The following is a 22062-nucleotide window of genomic DNA, read 5'->3' as shown; positions in this document are numbered from 1 at the left end:
TAAACGACTCTATTCCTGAAGGGGGTTTTATCCACCGAGACACATTAGAGCTCGACGGTTTGTGAATCTATTGTGAGTGTAAACAAACACGTGTCTGCAAATGAACAGACAGAGCTGATGTGAGATTAAAGTCTTTGAGGAGCAATGCACGAATATTTAAGGAAACTAGCACAGTTGATGGCCTTACAAGTTAACTAAGCACAAAATGTGCCTTTAAATTCAGATGAATTACCTGCATTAGAAAACCCGGAAAGTTTCGATCAATTCTTCAATATTCATAGTTTTATTAATGATATAAGTATCTTTTAAAGCAAATTAAAGTGCAAACCTAATGAAGAGTTAAATACTTAGGTCCATCTCCAACTTTAATTAAAAGCATATTAATAAGCATGAATACTCATGAAAGTCTGAAAGATTCGATGTGTCTTATTAAAAATAATAATAATAATATAACTATATGACTTGCATAGGCATAAAATAATGCACTCAAATAATTAGTCTCCCTTAAAAAAAATGGAGAAACCAAAATCACATTAAATAAACAAAAAGTTTAAGTTTTGCATCAGATTGTTTCATGTTTTTAATTTTTTATCTTTTTTATTGCACAAAAAGATGAACTTAAAGCTCATGGCTTAACATTTCTAAAGAAAAACAAAACCGTTGCACCAGCATTCAGATTTCACATGTTGCATACGACTCACACAACACTTGAGATGTTTACAGTAATTAAAATAATGCGTTTTCAAAACAAAAACAAGGAGATGTTGATTTACTCACCATCATTTAAATACAATGAATGACTGATTTCAAAATACATAAATCAATGACTTAAAAATCACAAACAGACATTCACACACATTCTACACTACAAAATAGTTTTTAAATATTACTAAACTTTAAAACGAGGTACAAAAACTTACAACTTTGTGTTTAGACCACCTCTCTTTAAGGCATAAACTCAGAGGACTGTCGATGCATAGCCGTTGTGCACAAAGCTGAATGAAACTACATTTACTTAAACAAAGGGGAATTATATATAAAAAAACAACGCTGATAGTCTAAACGAACAAATATGGCCCTGAAATGAAGTTACTGTACAATCAGATCTGTTGACAAGAACACATCAGGTTCAGTTCATACAGAGCTGAAAAATGACCTTTCATGTGAAGAACAGAAACATCTTGTATTTATTTGCTCAACAGCATACTGTTACGACTATATTACTAGCATGAATATTAAGGAATGAAAGCATAAAGGGAAATTTATTTTATGTGGAAGACAAAAGTGATAGCAAGTGAGCAAACGCTGATCAATTACTGAATAATCTCATTACTAAAATCATATGCTGCTGCATAGAAATGTAATTATACGTACCTTTACTAGGACTTCTAAAGTTCACTTCTAATATTAAAGCCGTGTTTAGAAAGCAGAAGTGTGAATAAAATGATATTATGTGTTAATATGCCGTTATAATGTTACAAGCAAGTCTTTGTTCCTAAACGTTTAAACACTGTGGATTTGAAAACTCTATTTTAAATATGTAAATATTTCGCAACGATTAGGAAATCATTTGCTAGTTTGATTTAACTAGCGCTGGAGCAATTACACACTTCGACTTAAAATCCACTAATATTCAAAATGATTTCAGTCAGTCCAGATGCTTCATTAGCAAAGAGCTCTAAGAATTGTGCTGTAGTGCAATTAATTATAAAGGAAAGTTGTAAGGAATGATCGTATTATTGTATATAAATCACTACAATGCATTTACACACATTTCCTAATTATGAGGAGTACTGCATTCAGATCAGACGAAAGGATGTGGAAAAAAGGTGTTTTATGATTATAAGAGGAACTATCATAATTAAAAGCAAAAAGCAATGATTTAAAAGCATGCACCACTTATTGTGGACATATGAACAAGTTAAAGGAATATTTTCTGGAAGAACCTTGGTCTCTGCTTGACATAAAAAATAAACACTGAGTGCTTTAGTGTTTCACTTGCTGTTATGGAATGGCATTGAGGGGGAAAATCAAACAGGGATATATTAGAGAACAGACATCGCTTTGTGTCCAAACTAAACTCTAGTTACACAACAGTGCACAGTAACCTTTGATTAAAGTGACCTATATAACGTTCAGTTTAGTAGAAATATAAGGGCGGAACAACTACTCTATATCTATGTTTTTTGGGGTTTTATAATGTTTTTGTTTTGAATAAACAAACATTTGGTATGAAGCATAGAAAAAACATACATTTAAAAAATGTAAGCGTCAGTAAAACGAGTCAAGTTTCATCCCATCCAGCTCACGGTCTCTGAAGGAAAGAGTCTTTTTTGTTGAAAATTAAATACATTAAAAATCAAATGGAAGTCTTGGAGGCAAAAGAACGTCAGATTTTTAAACGAATCTTAAGCAGAGTTCACAGGTCAGCCTCATTTTAACAGTCCAGGGTTTACTCGGAGCCCAAACTATGGCCAAAACAATCCCATTACTGTCATGACCTAGTCCAGCTGGGCACCAGTCAGCGTTCGAGATACTGTCTGTGTGCAGGTCCTCTGTTATCCCAGCTGTATCTGTCCAGAGTAGATGGTCAGCACAAGCATGATGGCAAACCCTGTGAGCAGCCCTGCGTTCTGGATGGCAAACGTTAACAGAGAGCCACTTCCTCCGGCCTCCTCTTCCTCACGACTCACCTCATTCATCTCCGGAAACTGCAGAGAGGCACAAGGGAATATACAGGGAATATATCAGTTCTGGGATGATGCCACTCTTTGTTTTCATAGTTATCAAGTGTCTTATCCCTCTGCATTCATTTGATCAGCTAAAAACAATATTGAAAACCATTTTTACAATTAAAGTAAATGTTTTTTTTTAATCTGAAATTTCAGCATCATTACTGCAGTCTTCAGAAAATATAACAATATACTGAATATAATGCTGAAAATAGTTCTGCTGCTTATTTTAGTTTTTTTTTTTGTGAAAATCATGATACACTTTTTCAAGATTGGTTAAAAAAAGAACAGCAATTATTTGAAATATAAATCTTTGGTTGCATTGCTTATGAAAGTGACTTTTATTATATATATATTTTTTGTTTATAAATATATTTTTTATTTTAAGATAGTACTAGTTTGTTTTTATCTAACAGCTGTTTTAAATATGTATTTTAGCTTCAGTAACTAATAATTTCCTTGATAAAAAAAAAATCAGTCACACAGTAATAGTTGCCATCTGCAGGTGGAATGTGTTTTCCCAAACAAACATTATTTGTTCTCTGAATCCATTAGAAACATATGATAGTTTTTAAGTTTAAGTTTGCATGTACCTTAAATGATTTTTATTCCCCAAAATGTATGTAATCAAATAACTTTCTTAATTTTAATTAAAAAACACAGGGTTTATGCAGGTTTTATGAAGGTGAAAGAACAAATATCCGTGGACGAGCTTGGAAAAGTCAACTTGAATCACACAGAAAAGCAATTTTCATCCCACACCGACACAAATTATATATTTATATATAAACTCAGAAATCAAAGGTTCATTTCTTAATTTTATTTCACAAGTAAATGTATCTCGATTGCAGAACATTTATATATTCAATATTCTGGATATCAAAAATCGTGATGAAAATTATTTTTATCAACATTACTTTTTTTTTGCAGTGCATGCAACATTTATGCCATGACTTTGAATCTAAGATTTTCCCGCTCTGATTTAAGACCTTCAATTGCAGAAGGGCAAATTAAGTAAAAAAAAAAAGCTCTTCGATCTGATCTTAGAAACCCACTTTTAGGAATCAATAAAAACAAACACAATCCCAATTCTTACCATATCAGCCAGTGCGATGTAGAGGAACATGCCTCCGGCCAGAGCAAAGATCCAGTTAGGAGAGAAGTTGTTCCCGGCCAGGATGCCGAAGCCCATGCCCAGATAACAGCAGCACGCTGACAGGAAGTTAAAGAAGAGCGCTTGCTGGATGCTCATGCCAGCGTTTAGCAGGATTACAAAATCACCTGGACACAGAGATACAGCAGAGCGTTTACACGACAGGCTCTGCACACACACACACACACACACACAGAGAGACATGAACACCCACCCAGCTCGTGAGGAAACTCCTCACACAGAATCGCCACCGAAGTACTGATGCCCTGAAACACAGATGAAGTGAAGGAGGCTCCGATGGCCAAACCATCGATGAAATTATGAAGACCGTCGCTCAGAGTGATCATCCACGCCAGAGTCCCGATGTCAGAGTAACCCCTGCCCTTCAGCCAATAACATCCACCCGAGCTCTGAGAGTCCTGCGGCGCACACACACACACACACACACACACACACACACAGCATTAACACGCTTGGACTAAGACTTTCAGGTTTTTGAAGGAAATCGCTTATGCTCACTAATGCTAATGGTTTTCTAAATTTTTACATGTGGGTTTTTTTGCTCCCTCAGATTCCAGATTTTCAAATAGTTGCATCTCGGCCAAATACTGTCCTCCTAACAAACCACACATCAATGGAAAGCTTGTTCATTCATCTTATAAATCTCAATTTTGAAAAACTGACACTTTAAGACTTAAGGTTTTGTGCTCCAGGGTCACAATGTAAAATGCAATTTATTCAGCATCAGTCTTCAGTGTCACACGATCCTTCAGAAATCATTCTAAGATGCTGATTTATTATGAACGCTGGAAATGGTTGTGCTGCTTATTATGTTTTGGGACCAGTGAGAACTTTTCAGGATGCTTTCAGAAGTAAAAAAAAAAGCATTATTCAAAATATAAATTTTTCTAGAGGTCAGTGTGTTTTCTGAATTGATAAAAAGTGACAGTAAAGACTTTTGTGATTTGTATCGCCTTTCAATATCGCCCCAAAAATCAGATCAAACGACTCTGGGAGCGTCCTCACCATTAAATATGATTTCTGAGTGTAATGTAATCTCTTACTTTATTTATCCATTAGTCTTTGATTGAATCATGAAAGATTATTTTAGCATCTGCAGGGCACTTGAAGCTCAGACATGAAAAAGTTGTTAAAAAAGAAGTTAAAAAAATAATAATTTTGTCCTTAAAAATCCTAACACGCACTGATGAATCATGTCGCGCTGAAATTACAGCAATTACAAGAAGACAAGCCTGAGACTCAGAAAAATATATTTCTAGGGCAACTCTCACACCATGACAGCAAAACGACTATGAGATTATTCACATCTACAAGCTCTGGAAACACATTTATTATATTTTGTTTTTGTTGACATGACGTCATTACTCATTATTAACAGATGAATGAAAATAAAGTCAGAGCATTCATTAAATTAAGAATCTCCAAGCTGTAATTCAACAAAGAGTTTTTAAAATGACAAAACTTAATAGGGTCAATTTTGATTTTCAAGCAGGTTTTAGGGGATATAATAGTGAGTAGGGTTGCAAAGGGATGGAACATTTCAGGTAAATTTCCAGAAACTTTTCCTGGAACATTCCCCCAGATGAAAAAATTTTCTGTAATATTTCTGAAATTTTTCACCTTTTTTGCAACCCTAATTATGAGAGGCTTAAAGTCACTTAACCTGTTAATGTAACATACAATATAACAATATATTTTACAAAACATGTTTTACTCTAAAACTGCTAGAAAATCAAAAATCAAAATTCTAAACAAGTTATGTTCCAAATTTGAGGTTGATTTCTCAAAAAATGGGCCTTCGGTGAGATTTTGTTTGGGCGCAGTACCAAGCTTGTCCACTAGATGTCCATCAAACCCCATTAGTAACGCCTTCATTTCCATAAATGGTTTGAGTGACCTAAAACATGTTTTTCCATACTTCTCTCAAGATTTATGAAGTAGACATCACAATCAGAATTATTAAGTGTCAGTATAGCAGTATTTGATTTCAATTCAACCTCAAAAAACATAAAAGACATGCGACGAGAACCCTGGCATTTAACAGGTTAAACTCAATTAAATGCAACTACAGATTACCACATTTATTCCTGACCTGTACTGTCTGGCCAGTGCTGAGAATTTTGTCATCTTCTCCAAGTCCTCCGACATCTGCTTCGGCTCTGGGTACAGATGCTCCTCCAGTCTCTCCATTCTGCAGTTTCTCCATCACACCATCCTCCAGATCTCCATTAGAGCTGGCATAGCGCTCCGCGGGAAAGTGACTGTGGCCGTGGCCATGCCCTTCCTAACAAAAGAGACGATTAGATAAGAAGAAATGTGAGGAGAAAGCACACACACAAAAAAAAAAGAGAGCGACTGAATAAGCTTGCAAAGAAAACCCTCCACTAGAGGGCGCTGCATTATAACAAGTCAACAGCAAAAATTCATTTATAAACCTGACTGTAGCCAAACAATTACAGAAGGATAATATATTCTCATGACTGTTAAGATCTTTGGTCCAATCATAATCTCTCGAAGCATGCTAGGAGCTAAACCCAGACCCACACATATTGTACATACTGTTCACACATTCCAATGGAAAACTCACAAGTTTCTAAAGATAACATCCTGTTGTTGATGTCACTGCGAACCCATGTCACAATGACAATGTCAGATAAAGCTGTTTGCTAAAGCGACTGCTCCAACAGATCATTAGTGCAAGCTCACCCTGTCCTTTGGCTTTAAGATCATCTTCAGGACTTTCTCTGTGAAGAAGAACAGGTAGAATCCTCCAAACACGACGGCAGACTTAGGCACATAATAATCCTCCATGGGGTTGAATCCGAAGGCCTATACACACAGTATTAAAAAAAGAGCATATTTATGATGTCAAATCTTATTTTAAACACAGCATTTGTTATTAACCTTGAATCAGAAACTGTTGTGTTTTATTATCATAAAAATCTTCACAGGATGCTGTACGACTCTACAATTGAAAAGTTTGGGGGTTGTAAGATACATATACTAATGCTTTTATTTAGCAAGAATGCATGCATAAAATGCCTTGGCATCACAGGAATAAATTACATTTTAAAATGCATTAAAAAAAAAAACTATTATTTAATATTGTATGGGAATAAAAAAGGACCCCAAACCTTTGAATGGTAGAGAAAGCTGCATATAAAGTGTTAATAATCTGAATGTGTGCAGTACATAATAAACTTAGTATGGATCCGATCTAAATATAAACTCATTATCACTCTCCTAGACAGCAGGAACAATGAAGAGTAACAGCATTCTTCACATTTATTTCACAAGCTGTCATGAAGAGTGAGTATGGGATTTATTTTGGATTGGGTCTTAGTGTAATTCACTAATGCCTCAGGGCTTCTCCCCATTTAGCTTGGCTTTTCTCCTCCGATTTAAGATTTTTCACAAGTTGAGCATTCACTTAATGGTTTTAATTAAGGTATTTGAATAGTTTAGTCAGATACAAAAATCAGCAATAAATGGTCATTACTATGATTTTTTAAAATCCATCCTGTGAGAACTCCAACAAAAACAACAATAGAGGTATTAGCCTTCCAGCTGGGGAGAACCACTGAGGTCAGGAAGAGTTATATTTGTGCTTAAAGGGAATGTTCACTTGCAAATTTAAATTATATCAGTTCCTCACATTGTTCCAAAACATGCTATTTTAATATTTAGAACACAAAATTTGAATTTTTTTTTTTCAGAATGTGCAATTTATGGAAGCCCGTTTCTGCCACTGAAAAAATAAATAAATAAATAAATAAAAAAAAGGTAATAGCGACTTTTTATCTCACAATTCTGACTTTTTCCACAGAATCGCGAGATATAAAAACACACAATTGCAAGTTATGAAGTCAGAAAATAAAAAAGATAAAAGCTCACAATTCTGAATTTCCCAAAATAGCGAGTACGTATCTTGCAATTCTGACTTTTCTCACAGAATTGTGATATAAACTCACAATTGTGAGTAATGAAGTCAGAACTTTGAGATATAGTCATAATTGCGAGATAAAAACCTCGCAAATCTGACTTTTTCCTCGCTATAGTTCGTTAAAAAGTTTATATCTCGCAGTTCTGAATTCTGTCCTCAGCATTGTCTCGCAATTATGAGTTTATATCACGCAATTATGAGAAAAAAAGTCTTAATTGTGAGATAAAGTGGCAATTACCTTTTTTACTCGGTTTATAAATAAAAATAGTTTATATATCGCAATTCCGACTTTATAATACGCACTTGCAAGTTTATATCTCGCAGTTCTGACTTTATTTCTCAGAATTGCAACTATGTCGCGCAACTGAGAAAAAAAGTCAAGAATTGTAAGATAAAAAGTCGCAATTACCTTTTTTATTTTTTATTCCTTTTTTATAGTTTATATCTCACAATTCTTACTGTATAACACACAATTGCAAGTTTATATCTCAGTTTATTTTATTTCTCAGAAATGCGACTTTATATCATACAATTATGATAAAGTCAGAATTGTGAGATAAAAAGTCGCAATTAACTTTTTTATTTTTATTCAGTTTATATATAAAGTATTTTTATTTATCGCAATTCTGACTTTATAACATGAAATTGCAAGTTTATATCTCACAGTTCTGATTTTATTCAGAATCGTGACTTTGTCACGCAGTTATGAAAAATGTCAGAATTGTGAGATAAGTCGCAAATAACCTTTTTATCTTGCAGTTTTGACTTTATAACATGCAATTACAAGTTTGTATCACACAATTATGACTTAAAGTCGCAATTGTGAGTTTATATCATTAAATAAAAAAAATTCAAAATTGTGAGAAAAAAGTGCCAATTACCTTTTAAAGTTTTTATTTTAGTTTATAAATGAAAATAGTTCATATCTCGCAATTATGACTTTATAACACACAACTGTGAGTTTATATCAAGCAATAATGAAAAAAGGTCAGAACTGCGAGATAAATAGTCGCAACTATCTTTTGTATCTTTTTATTCAGTGGCAGAAATGGGCTTCCATTGCAATCTGCTATTTTGCATCCAATAAGAATGCACAATGATTCAAAGTCTTCTATCGGCTTCAGGAAACTCTAAAGATTGTGTACTGTGTAGCACACGTGTCCGCTCTACCTCTGGGATTAGTTGAAAGAGTGCGTTGGAGTACAGAGTACCAATGGCCAGGGCTATGAAGTACAGCAGCAACCGCTTGTAAAAGGTTTTCCTCATGAAGGGAACCACACTCGCCCCGACCAGTGAACACAGAGATATCACGGTCACACACAGGAACCCATACCCCCACACTGGCCAAACAACCAGAGGACAGAGAGAGAGAGAGAGAGAGAGAGAGAGAGCACGGGAAGGGGAAAAAGAAGAAAGAATATTTGAATTAATCAGAAAAATTAACACTAGGCAAATGTTTGACATTCAGAATCTCAAATGTGAGATTTGCTCCTCCTGTGGGTCACTGAATGATCAAATTAATTCATGCAACCATATTTGAAGAAAATACACAAGATTAAATCATATTCATGAATTACATTTTCAGTTGATGTCAATTTATATAATAAACTAAAAGCAATAAATCAGACATTTCAGAGTCATGCTATTACACTACCATTAAAAAATTTAGGGTCAATACATTATCTTTTTAACATTTCAAACACTCGACAAAGCAGCATTTATTTGTTCAAAAATACAGTAAAAAATCTATTTGATCAATTTAATGCATCCTTGCTGAATAAAACTATTAACTTCTTTTAAAAACAAATGACTGACTCCAAACTTTTGATGGTAGTGTATGTGGTTCTCGTATTAAAGTCCATTGTGTTTTATTCCCAGAGGAAGTGTGTGTGCGTGGGGGGGGGGGGGGCTTCCTGTTGACCATCATACAACAAATGATGCCTTAAAACATGAGGTCACTGAAGGTCATTCCAAGCTGATGGGATCTACTCCTGAGGCAACAGAGGAACTGAAAACACCCTTATTCATGATGACCAGCCAGTGAACCATCAACACCCAACAACCCAACAGAGAGCATCCTGGGATACGCAGCACTTCATTAGCTCTTTTAATGAAGGTGTGATTTCCATAACCAATGAGCCAGTGAAAAACATAGTGTTAGTGGTAAACAATAAAGGCAGTATTCAGGGGTAGAGGAACCATTTGAAAAGTGGCGAGGCAAATTGAGGCGTGGGATCCGGATCCTTTCCAAAAAAAAAAAAAAGTGGGAACAAACATTGAACAACCCAAACACAAAAAGCCAAACTTTTACCGTTCTCAAACACCATCCAAACTTTCCATGCTTCTAGCAATTTTAATAATATCTGTACTTTAATTGGTCATTTTTATTAACTGACAGGAACACAGAAAATTAGACACTGCAGAAATCTATAGAAATTTATATTTTAAAAATTAATTTTCACAAGAGAAACACAAAAATGTATTGGAGCGAGTTGCCGGGGACGGGCGAGCTCGCTACCGACCGCCCACGATATGGAGGGGCGGCTGCCGTCCGTGAGGGAGCGGAGGAGTCGGCGCCGTTCGCCAGGGGGCCGGAACCTGCCGCCTCCGTGACTGAATCCGGAGGGGCAGGGAACGGGGGACTCCTGCCGCTGCCCAAAATCGGAGGAGCCGTCGCCGTCCACCGGGCGGCGGAGGAGTGTCGTGCCGTCCGCCGAGGGCCGTCCAGTGCCACCGCCGGGCACCGCGGAGGTGATCACCCAGCCGGTGGAGGGCCGAGCAGCAGTGCGTCTGGGAACCGGAATTTTTTTTTTTTTTTTTTCTCTCTCCCCTCTCTCGTCCTTGTCGCTCCTCCTTCCATCTCCTTTTCTCTCGCCTCGTCTGTCCTACCCCCAGGTTCCTGCAGGTCCCCGTGAGCGGTCCCCCCCGGAGGGAGGGGGGAGGGGGGGTGGGGAGTAGAGCGCAGTCTCGAGGGTACCCCCCGGCCTGCGAGGGGCGATGGGGGTATGTGGCGAGTGGGGCGGGGCCGAGAGGCGTGGGAACGAGGAGTGAGGCCAGGTGTAGTGATTGGAGATGAGCTACACCTGCGCCCCACCGCCGGTCTTGAGTCCCACGTAGGAGATGGAAGGATATAAAACTGGAGTGACGACCGTGAAGGACGAGAGAGGACCAGGCCTGGGACATTATTTTATGTGTTTGCGTTTTATTTATGCGCACCAGTCGGCCGTGAGGGGCTGGTGCGCCGTTTTGTATTTATTTTAAATATTAAAATTATGTTTTGATTGTGCGCCGGTTCCCGCCTCCTTCTTCCCGATGTATGTGGATTGTTACACAAATATAAAATAAATTACTACAATGGATCTATTAATGAGCCTTCTTTAGCAACTGCAAATTGCAAAGGACTAAGTCATGCAATATAAAATCCCCTGCTATAGTGAAACTATAGTTTTTAACAGTTTTTACAGCCCTAAAATTTACCAATAGAAAGATCATTGAAGAAATAAAATTTAAAAGAGAGGAAGAGCTTCAGAAAGAGGAAATCTTTACTGTGGTTATGGATGTTTTGTTGCTTTTAAAGGAAGAAAACATTGTGTAAAGGAAGAAAGAAAAGGCGACAATTCCAGACAGCCCTCTGAGATTAATCCTGATCCGCGGTTGATTGGGTGTGTTTGGGTGGAGACGGGTGGATGGATACTGAACCTCAGGCAGAAGCTGCAGGATGGCGGTGGAGAACAGCGTCCCGACGGACAGAGCGATGAAATAGATGAGTGTCCAACGCATGAACCGCGTCCTCATCAGGGGCATCACAAAAACAGCAGTCAAAGAGAACGCACTAATCAGAGTCACACTCAGAACTGAGTAACCCCACACTGCAGGACACACACACACACACACATTAGCAGACACATCCCACATTTTGTGTGTGCATGGGTTATAATGTACACTGCTCTGCTACCATTAAACCCAGCCAGACTGGAATCCCTGGAAATACAAGACATCCGTCATAAACACTCTCCTGAATGGACACGTGTGCAGATAGAGAGAGGATGTCATTATGTGGGAGTGAACTGTGGCAGGTGCATGTGTGTACAAAGATCACATTTCTCCAAAACCACAGAGTTGCATTTGTTTACAGCTGAGAACAACAGACAGAGGAGGAAATGATTTTAGGAAATCTATTTCTTTCATATAACAGTAGTAACATGTAGCCATTAAAATATGCATCACTGAGTTTATAACAGCACACTGAAATAACAGGCTTCTTCCACCTTTCAAAAAAAAAAAAAAATTAGTTTACATTTATGCATTTAGCAGATGCTTTTATCCAAAGCGACTTACGGTGCATTCAGGCTTACAGTTTTTGCCTAACATGTATACCCTGGGAATCGAACCCACAACCTTTTGCACTGCTAACGCAATGCTCTACCACTGAGCCAAAGGAACACTACCATTTATTTCACATTTGAAAAGAACCTGTCATCACAGAAACTTTAATTTCTCCTTGAAAAGGTTAAAAAATAAAATCTTGAATAATAATAATAATAATAAATATGTTTGACAGAAGAAAGTCAAACAGGTTTAGAAGAAAGTGAGGGTGAGAAAATGATCACAGAATTTTAATTTCTGGGTTGAACTGTCCTTGTAAAAACAATGAAAGATTGGGTTTTTCTAAGACTCAAAATGTATTTTCTTTTTATGCATTTGTCCCTTTTATTTTATTTTTAAGTACTGTATTGAAAGTACAGTACAAAATGTCTCCTGAACGGTTCCAGTAGTTTCCACTGAAGAGGAAAACTTAGGACAGAATCCAAAAAAAATAAAATAAAATTGCTATAGAGGCACTGAGCTGTTGTGCTTATCCAAATGATGCTGGTTTGGGTCTGGCCTGGAACCCGTCCTAAATCCTCTTTGGTGATTATTTCATAATCATACAGGTGCTGGTCATATAATTAGAATATCACCAAAACGTTTATTTATTTCACTAATTCCATTCATAAAGTGAAACTTGTATATTATATTCATTCATTCATTACACACAGAGATATATTTCAAATGTTTATTTCTTTTAATTTTGATGATTATAACTGACAACTAGGAAAATCAAAAATACAGTATCTCAGAAAATTAGAATATTGTGAAAAGATTCAATATTGAAGACACCTGGTGCCACACTCTAATCAGCTAATTAACTCAAAACACCTGCAAAAGCTTTAAATGGTCTCTCAGTCTAGTTCTGTAGGATACACAATCATGAGGAAGACTGCTGACCTGACAGATGTCCAAAAGACGACCACTGACACCTTGCACAAGGAGGGCAAGACACAAAAGGTCATTGCAAAAGAGGCTGGCTGTTCACAGAGCTCTGTGTCCAAGCACATTAATAGAGAGGCGAAGGGAAGCAGCCTGGAGAGGATTGTTAAACAAAACCCATTCAAAAATGTGGGGGAGATTCACAAAGAGTGGACTGCAGCTGGAGCCAGTGCTTCAAGAACCACTACACAAAGACGTATGCAAGACATGGGTTTCAGCTTCACATTCCTTGTGTCAAGCCACTCTTGAACAACAGACGGCATCAGAAGCGCATCGTTTCAAAAGGACTGCACTGCTGATGAGTGATCCAATGTTATGTTCTCTGATGAAAGTAAATTATGCATTTCCTTTGGAAATCAGTGTCCCAGAGTCTGGAGGAAGAGAGGAGAGGCACACAATCCACGTTGCTTGAGATCCAGTGTAAAGTTTCCACAGTCAGTGATGGTTTGGGGTGCCATGTCATCTGCTGGTGTTGGTCCACTGTGTTTTCTGAGGTCAAAGGTCAACACATCGTATACCAGGAAGTTTTAGAGCACTTCATGCTTCCTGCTGCTGACCAACTTTATGGAGATGCAGATTTCATTCTCCAACAGGACTTGGCACCTGCACACAGTGCCAAAGCTACCAGTACCTGGTTTAAGGACCATGGTATCCCTGTTCTTAATTGGCCAGCAAACTCACCTGACCTTAACCTCATAGACATCTATGGAGTATTGTGAAGAGGATGATGCGATATGCCAGACCAAGAATGCAGAAGAGCTGAAGGCCACTATCAGAGTAACCTGGGCTCTCATAACACCTGAGCAGTGCCACAGACTGATCCATGCCACTCCGCATTGATGCAGTCATTCAGGCAAAAGTATTGTGTGCTGTACATGCTCATACTTTTCATGTTCATACTTTTAGTTGGCCAAGATTTCTAAAAATCCTTTCTTTGTATTGGTCTTAATATAATATTAAGACCAATACAAGTTAGTTAGTTAACTTAGTTATAATCATCAAAATGAAATAATCATTTGATATATATAGCAATCTGTGTGTAACAAATGAACATAATATACAAGTTTCACTTTTTGAATGGAATTAGTGAAATAAATCAACTTTTTGATGATATTCTAATTATATGACCAGCACCTGTATTACCATCACTGTCCTGGACTGAGCCAGTGCAGTGTGATTTGTTAAGACTGCATTGAGAACAGGATGCTGGAAGACTCAATCTCTAAAAGCACACATTCCTCTTTTCTCTCTTTATCTGTTGATTTGCGGAGGGGAAGCATCACTGCGACGTTCTCCTTTCAATTCCTCTCCCGCTGCCAGGATGCACAAGAAATGCCAAAAACCCAGAAGTGCCTCGTTTAGCAGATAAAGCACAGCATGATGCAAAGCGACAGAAAACACACAGATGTTAAACATGCTGAGCTACAAAATAAGAATTTCAAATCAATAAAACTAAAATAATATGTTATAGACAGGGTTTGTTTTAGGTCATGGTGAATACAAAAACAATAATATATGCACGCATTTGAAACACTCATAAAAATAACAAATCACTGATTATAGAGCGCGTGTCAAACTGTATCCTGTTCTCCGAATCCATGACTTTCTCTCCTTCACAATTCTCTGAACTCTCCCCGTCTTGTGTTTTTATTTATATCTGTGGCCTACACGAGGGATATTTCAGTTCAGCTTCTGAATACTGACCACCAGAGAACTGTGATTGAATCCAGATGTTGCTTGGATCTGATATACTGTACGTATACAAGCTTAGGCATTTTAAATCAAGATGTCTTCTCTGGAATAAAATAAAGACTCTATCTATGCCTATAGATGTGCATTAAATTATACCTAGGTTCAATAATTTTTCTATTCATTTTTAAAGTGCACCACTGTTTAGAGTTCGTAAGAAACATCAAACAAAATGCATCAAAATATCAAGCAGCACAATTGTTTTTAACAGTGATATATATTTATAATGACAATAACATCCTGACTAACCAAAATAATTCAAGCATCGTGACCTTTAGTATGCATTGACTATCAATGGATAGTGGATCTCACCCTCAGCATCAGTGGGTCTGGGGCTGGTCTCTGCCTCTTGGTCCTGTTGGGTCTTACACGCTTGTGTGTCCAGCTGCTGTATCATGGTAGGGCAGATTTCCTGCAGGCCTCGTTCATCTATACGGGACTGTTCGCTCATCCCATACGCTGCCAGAGTGTCTGCAGCCAAGCACTGAGAACACAGGTTTCAATTACTGCTTCAATAACAGCATTGAGAGGACAGAAACCACAGATCTGACTCTGAGGTCTCACAATGATATATCTCAAGGTCATACTGAGGATTAGGAATCAAAATGTTGAAAAAATAACCGATAATAACTCTCTGAAGAAAGTTTTTTTAAACTAAATATTTACAAAAGGCAATTATTCATTAAACAGCATTTAATGAAAAATATATAATTTTAGGTCAACTTAGGACAACTATTCAGCTGTCAAAAATAAGCTAAGAACACCATAGATAATGCCTCTGATAAAACACTTAATGAAGTGAATACACAAATGCTATACTATTATAAGTGCAGTTTAACAAAAAAAAAAAAAACAGCATGCGGACAAATCTTCTGTCACTTTCTTGACTCACCTGAGATGCATTGGTTTTGGTGGGCTGTGTTTGTGCATCATGGTCTCCGCTCTGGCCTCCGTTTAAGCGCACGAGGAGCGCTCGGAGCTGAGGAACGGAGATGCTGGTGTTGTCTCCGTAGCGTGTCAGTAGCTCCTGAAGGATCTGCGCAGGAGACGGTCCATCCTGACCACTGACATCTCCTACTGGCCACAGCAGCAGGCCTAGAGTCAGGGTCAGGCCAAAGGTCAAGGTCAGCTGTCTGCAGCCATTGGCTGGTCTCAGGGTCATGACTCTACCAGCAACACGTCGAGCTCTACATAGACATACAGTAACGAGGGAAATGAGAGAATTAGGCAAACGAATGAGAATTATATCCAGAAACTAAATGGCCATCAAGTAGTTTATCTTTCAGAAAAAAATCACAATGAACACGATTTACTTGCTGAATAAACGTTCATAGGTGCAAATTATTAAAAAACAATGGTATAGCCCAACAGTAATCAGGTATCGTTTTAGCAGAGACTCCATTCTATGCACTTTAAGTAGACAAAGTACAGTAAAAGTGTTTAAAAATAAATAAATAAATAAAACATTTCATAGGGCCCTAATCATGTAAGTTTTGTTAAACTTTTATTAAATTCATTTGAAAATGTATACGTTTCATGATTTTATTTAATTAGACTTACTTTATGATTAATAAACTTTAACTATTAAAAAGGAGTGGAATAAAATTAAAATGGAAAAAACAGAATCCAGAAAAATTAAATAACAGAATTTGGAAATAAATAAAATGGAATTTAACCGATTTAATAGGGCCCTATTAGAGTGTGGTAATTTCAACATTTACTATTATTATTACTGTTAATTTTATTATTACTACTACTGCTACTATTAGCATGGTTTAGTACTTTTTTTTTTTGTAAATAAAATTATTTTATTTTTTTCTGAATCTCTTTTTAAAAAATTCGGTTAATTAATCGGTATCTGCCAGTGTGGTCCAACCTTGCTATTGGTATTAGCAAAATCCAATATCGGACGACCTCTAATTGGAAAATAAAGCAGAATTTTTTTATTAAGTATATAATCACTATATAGTATATGGAAATAGCACTGACTGAATATTTTCACAATATCTCAATGTGCGCGATTTATTTTTAAAACCGCTAAATCAGAAAGCATTACAAGAAATTTGATTTATCATTTATTAATCATTAAAATTGGTTTCTGAGATCCCTGAGACTGTAAAATCTGACTGATATTAATAAATGCTTCTTATAAACAGCTACTGGGAAATAGTCTTCTCAATGGAAATGGGTAAATGCTGGAAACGGAAACAGTTTTTCTTGGGTCAGGACTTAACGAAGGTCCTGATGTGATGCAAACAGAACACAGGTTCACATTATTCAAGTGCTTTCTGAAAGACACTGGGACTCGAGGTCTACAAAGTTCCTGATGCATGAAAGGCTGGATGTTTATCACAAGAAGCAAATGAATGAACTCCTAACATTTGAGTCACAAACAATGGATAATTGGCCCCACGGGGGCCTTCAGAAAAGGTCTCAAAGGCCACTGTTGAAGAGGGGAAGAGAGTAAACCCAAACCAGTCATTACCAAGAGTGTGAAGAAGCTAGGAACAATATGGAAAATTACCATCACTGAATCCCCTAATGCTATCCTTGAGATTTACACAACAGCAGGTTTCCAGCAAACCACCACTAAAGCAATTCTCAAATTTCAGCCATGATTCAACCAGAAGGTTAAAAAAGAAAAGAAAAGAAAATGTTACTTCCAACAGTATAAACTAACACGTTCTTTGATGTTGCATCATATCAAGTGTTCCCATGGAGAAATGCAAAAGGAAAGCATACAACAGTCTGGAAGCACAGCCATCAAAATTAATCAATATCCCAATCTAAATTAATACAAGCACTATCATTTTCAGCCCTATGAATTCAATATTTTTGTATACAATAGTTTTTTGTATGTTTCTGTCCACATAATTGCTTAGCTCAAATTTGTGAAATTTAAAAAATATCGGACAGAAAAGCCGCTTTCACCAAAGACCACTTCTTATTTCGGATGGATTTTGTCTAATATATTGTATATATTTATCACAATGATAGAGATAGAATTCTAGTTACTACAACCAAAAGTAACAACTCCCATCAATATTTTAAGTCAGGTTTCTCTGTTTAGTGTATATCAGTGTTAAATGATTAAGACCCATTAACAAAAATACATTGAATGAACTTCACAATCATGCCTCTGTAGTCAGACTGTAACATGTCTGCTCCACGACTCAGGGTTAAAGAAAGTGCCATTAAACTCAAGAACCAGCCGAGACTCATTTTGCTGAACCTCACCTGACCAGATCTTTGTGTGAACGTGAGGCCAAGAAAAACAGAGAGCGTCTTCGAAAGATCAGACAAAAGCGTGGTTGTGAAAGAGAAGTAAAACCCGCTGAGTAATGTCAATACTGATTGCCATCAAGTAAACACGAGGAAGTAAATGACAGCTTTTTATAATCTGATTTCATGCACGATATCCGGGAGAAGTTCGATATTTATTCCCCAGCATTGTGCGCTCAGTTCCAACTCACGATCACAGTGAGGGTGTAAAAGAGCATGAGAATGTTTCTCAAAAACAGCAGGGTGTGTAAAGGAGAGGTTAACCACACCATGCTGATGCCGGCTGTACTATGCTGACTACGCTTGTGTGTGTGGTTTGGAGAGAGCAAGAGAGAGAGAGAAAGAGAGGACACATGATCCTCCTCACTGCCTTATTGATAATATATGAGGGCCACCAAAAGCTGAGGTGAACAGCACACACCTCTGATCAACCGCTGATAAATAGTCCATTCAGAACTAGTCACAACACGCAGTTCAATTATATAGCACACTAAACATGAAGTGTGTCATAACTAAATGCATTTACAAAAATAAAATAACAAAAATGACACTGTTAATAGCGTAACTTTGATTAATAAATGACCACCGATCAAGAACCTAGAACACACTTGCACAGTAGCCGTGACTTTCTCCATCTTATTTTTCCATCACAGTCTTGCAATTCTGAGATGCATACAGTAAAATAAAAGTTCAATTATGTGATAAACAGTCCAAACTGTGTGGTGCTACCTTGCATTTGAAAGAAAAGTCAGAACTGTGAGAGAAAAAAAAATTAATTGTGAGAATCAAATTTGGAATTTTGAGGAAAAGTCAGAATACTCTGGCTTCATATCTCACAATTTTGTGTGTATGTACGCTGACATAAGGTTGTTGTTTTTATTTATTTATGCATTTGTTTATTTTAGAATTAACATGCATTTGCAAAAGAAGGTTAAAATTGTAAGACTTGCAATTATTATTATTTTAAATTCAGATCCACAATTGTATGATGACCCAAATAAGCAAGAAGCTTTTAAAACACACATTCCATTAAATATCCATTGAATGGCTGTAGATTAGGAATGCAGACTAACTTCTACACTACTGAAAAAAACAAGAGAGCAACTCTTTCCACTTGGCAGACTTCGTTGCTCTGCTGCTGATGTGGCAGCTTTAAAGCATGACTCAGGTGAAAACACAAGAGAGGTCCTTATGACCCACTAGACACCTGCTTTTGAGCAGAATACACTAACACAATCGACGGAAAGAGTCTAAAGAAAGCGCTGGAAAGCCTTTCAAAGTTCAGCAGAGGAAGTGCATACTGTGCCTTTAAGGAAGCTGAACTGTAATATTCTTTGCTACAAAAAAAACAAATCTATCCAAATGTGAGAAAAGCCGTTTAAGCAACAGTGTGTTGGGTCAAATTACAATAAACGCTGCACTCACACACATTCATGCTTTTATTTAAACGTAATTGTTGTAAGTACCATTAATCTGTAATAAAAATATATGTAGTAAAATATACCTTCATAGTTCAACAACAAATTAAACATTTATCCCAAAATAAGATCCTGATAATATTTGACCCTACTGACTTAAAAAAAAAAAAATCTACTTGTGTGTTCTTCTGAAAGTCAAACAGGTTTGGAAAGACATAAAAGCGAGTAAATATTTATGCATATAGAATTTAATTTTGGCGTCAACTAGGCCTACATATTAAAGGTTAGAAACCCCAATTAGGCTGACAAATATATTTTTATATTAATACTTCAAATTGTGTCGTTCTCTGGGGACACTGTTTTCAAACTCTAGTAAAAGTCAAATGATTAAGGCACAGAATGCAAGCAATATCGTTACGATGCAGAAACGCATGTTACTACTTGTACCGCTGAACAAACCCTCTTGAAGGATATGAGGAATTTGAGAGCTGTGACTGGTAAAGTATATTTGCTGACTGCTGACAACTTGAATACTGTTGACCTAGAAGACCTAGAATGGCATCATTCAAAGCAAATATAAAAAAAATTTGGGAACGGCCACTAACTCACTTATTCACACAGTTAATCAACTTTTTTGAATGCATACACAAATGTTAAAATCAGCTTTACCTGTTGCTCATCTACTTTCTACAGAAGTTGTTCTTTGGGTCTAAACAGCTGGTTCAGCAGAAATGGTTCGCTTCCAATGCCAAAGGACTCAGTGATCAAAGCCCCTTTATACAGGAGACACAATGAAGCACTGTAATTAAATCATCAGACCTGTCATTAAACGATACGACATGATGCCAGAGAGCTCGTGGGGGCATCCTCAGAAATAATTACCACCAGCAAACAGCATTAATTAAACCCTCGCCTAACCACTAAGCTGGAAAAACAGATAACATGCGGCTTTGCTGCTTTCCACACTAAGTCAAACCTGACAAGCCTCCAAGGACTTTGTGAGAATGTTATGGTCACTAAAGAAAGGAGCATTCAACAAGGTGATTACAATAATCATTATCTTTATATTTTTATATATCAGAAAACAGACAGTACACATTCTCCCTCACATCTTTAAATATAAATCAACAGTTTTAGTCACAGAAAGTTAGTATGTGATCATATTGTTATTATTATCAGGGTTACAGGTTTAAATACATTTTTGGCCAATGAATTTCCAAAATTATTGCAAAATTATATATATATATATATATATATATATATATATATATATATATATATATATATATATAACTTAAATTAAAAGTGAATAATAATAGTACGTACTATTATTATTATTATTATCATAACTGTCATTATTATATCACACCATGTAGAAAAAAATAAATAAAAGCCAAATAGCTCACTTCATATCTATACAGCATATCAATAATTATATAATAATAACAATAATTAGGGCTAACACAGATTTTGGCCGTTAAATTTACGTAGCTTAGCAAACTGAAACGCAGGACGTAAACAGACCAGAATTAGCTAGATTTGTGTGTCTGCACGGATCCTGATAAACATCCCATCATCTCTGCTAAAAACAGGCCATGGATAAACCTGTGTCTGGTTCTAACTCACATCACATTTAACATGATTTATCCTCGCGGGGGTCTGAAGAGCCTCAGCTAAAGCAGCTCACCTCACTGACGCGGTTTATGATTAACGTTAGCCGGCTAAATTAGCCGAATAAACAATAATGCAAAAAGATTCCGCTTACCAGATTTGAGAGCTGTTGGTCTTTCTGCTCGAGACGGGTCCGTTATCTGACAGTCCAGAATGAACGGAGGGACATGGGGCAACCCGTTTAAAACCGAGACCGCTTTCGGTTTGTTTAGTCTTGACCCATTCACGAGACAGCAGCGTAAAACTGACACGCAGAGCCGGGGGGATGACGTCACAAGCGAACGCAGTTACGAATTCTACTTAATTATTCAGCAGCCACAGCCTTAGCCAATGGACGGCGAGAACGTAAACGCATTGAATATTTATTAGACACGCCCTATCCATCCCACAAGTTTTTTTTTTTTTTTGTACGAGGTCAAGAGAGTTTTTTTGGATTATATTTTTAATACTTTGACTCGAGGTCTACGAGCGCTGTTCGACGCACTTATTTTAGATGTAGTTAAAAAAATAGACGGAAGACGATTTTAATGAATGAGAAAATTGTTCACACGTGGCGAGTCTGTTGTTTTTAGTTCAAGATGTTTTAAAAAATTAGCTCATCAAAGCGTGATTTTTTTGTTATACTGAAAGATTTACAATGGTCAGTGAATGAATGCAAAGGTTTGTTTTTGTAAACAAAAACAGTAACGTTAGATCTGCAAAAGGGTTTACAAACATCTAAACCATATTGCAGTTTAGTAAAGCTTTAACATGTTTCCAAACATTAGAATGTGTCCTCCTGAT

General features: G+C 36.8%; 2 protein-coding genes across 3 annotated transcripts in view; both read right to left on the bottom strand.

Annotated features, from left to right (window-relative positions):
* The window catches only part of LOC127957703 (sushi domain-containing protein 2-like), a 29184-nt gene extending 27671 nt beyond the window's left edge, over positions 1 to 1513 (bottom strand). Inside the window, exon 1 of the mRNA XM_052556337.1 lies at positions 1375 to 1513. The gene's annotated coding sequence lies outside the window, so the exon portion shown is untranslated. The remainder of the gene's footprint in view (positions 1 to 1374) is intronic.
* Positions 550 to 21541, bottom strand: LOC127957705 (metal cation symporter ZIP14). Of its 2 annotated transcripts, XM_052556340.1 has the most exons (10): positions 21374 to 21541; positions 20278 to 20381; positions 15801 to 16095; positions 15221 to 15392; positions 9020 to 9189; positions 6613 to 6735; positions 5999 to 6190; positions 4100 to 4304; positions 3829 to 4013; positions 550 to 2711 (listed from the first exon to the last, which is right to left on the bottom strand). In XM_052556340.1, the coding sequence occupies exons 2-10, from the start codon at positions 20286 to 20288 to the stop codon at positions 2559 to 2561; spliced, it is 1506 nt and encodes a 501-aa protein (XP_052412300.1). In that variant the 5' UTR covers positions 20289 to 20381; positions 21374 to 21541; the 3' UTR covers positions 550 to 2558. The 2 variants fall into 2 exon arrangements, with proteins under 2 accessions (XP_052412300.1, XP_052412301.1); XM_052556341.1 differs by lacking the exon at positions 20278 to 20381 and having other exon boundaries at positions 21374 to 21540.
* Between the last annotated feature and the right edge of the window lie 521 nt (positions 21542 to 22062).

Source organism: Carassius gibelio, chromosome B5 (assembly GCF_023724105.1).
Source record: "Carassius gibelio isolate Cgi1373 ecotype wild population from Czech Republic chromosome B5, carGib1.2-hapl.c, whole genome shotgun sequence".
NCBI lineage: Eukaryota > Metazoa > Chordata > Actinopteri > Cypriniformes > Cyprinidae > Carassius > Carassius gibelio.
This window is presented reverse-complemented; position numbering and strand designations above follow the sequence as displayed.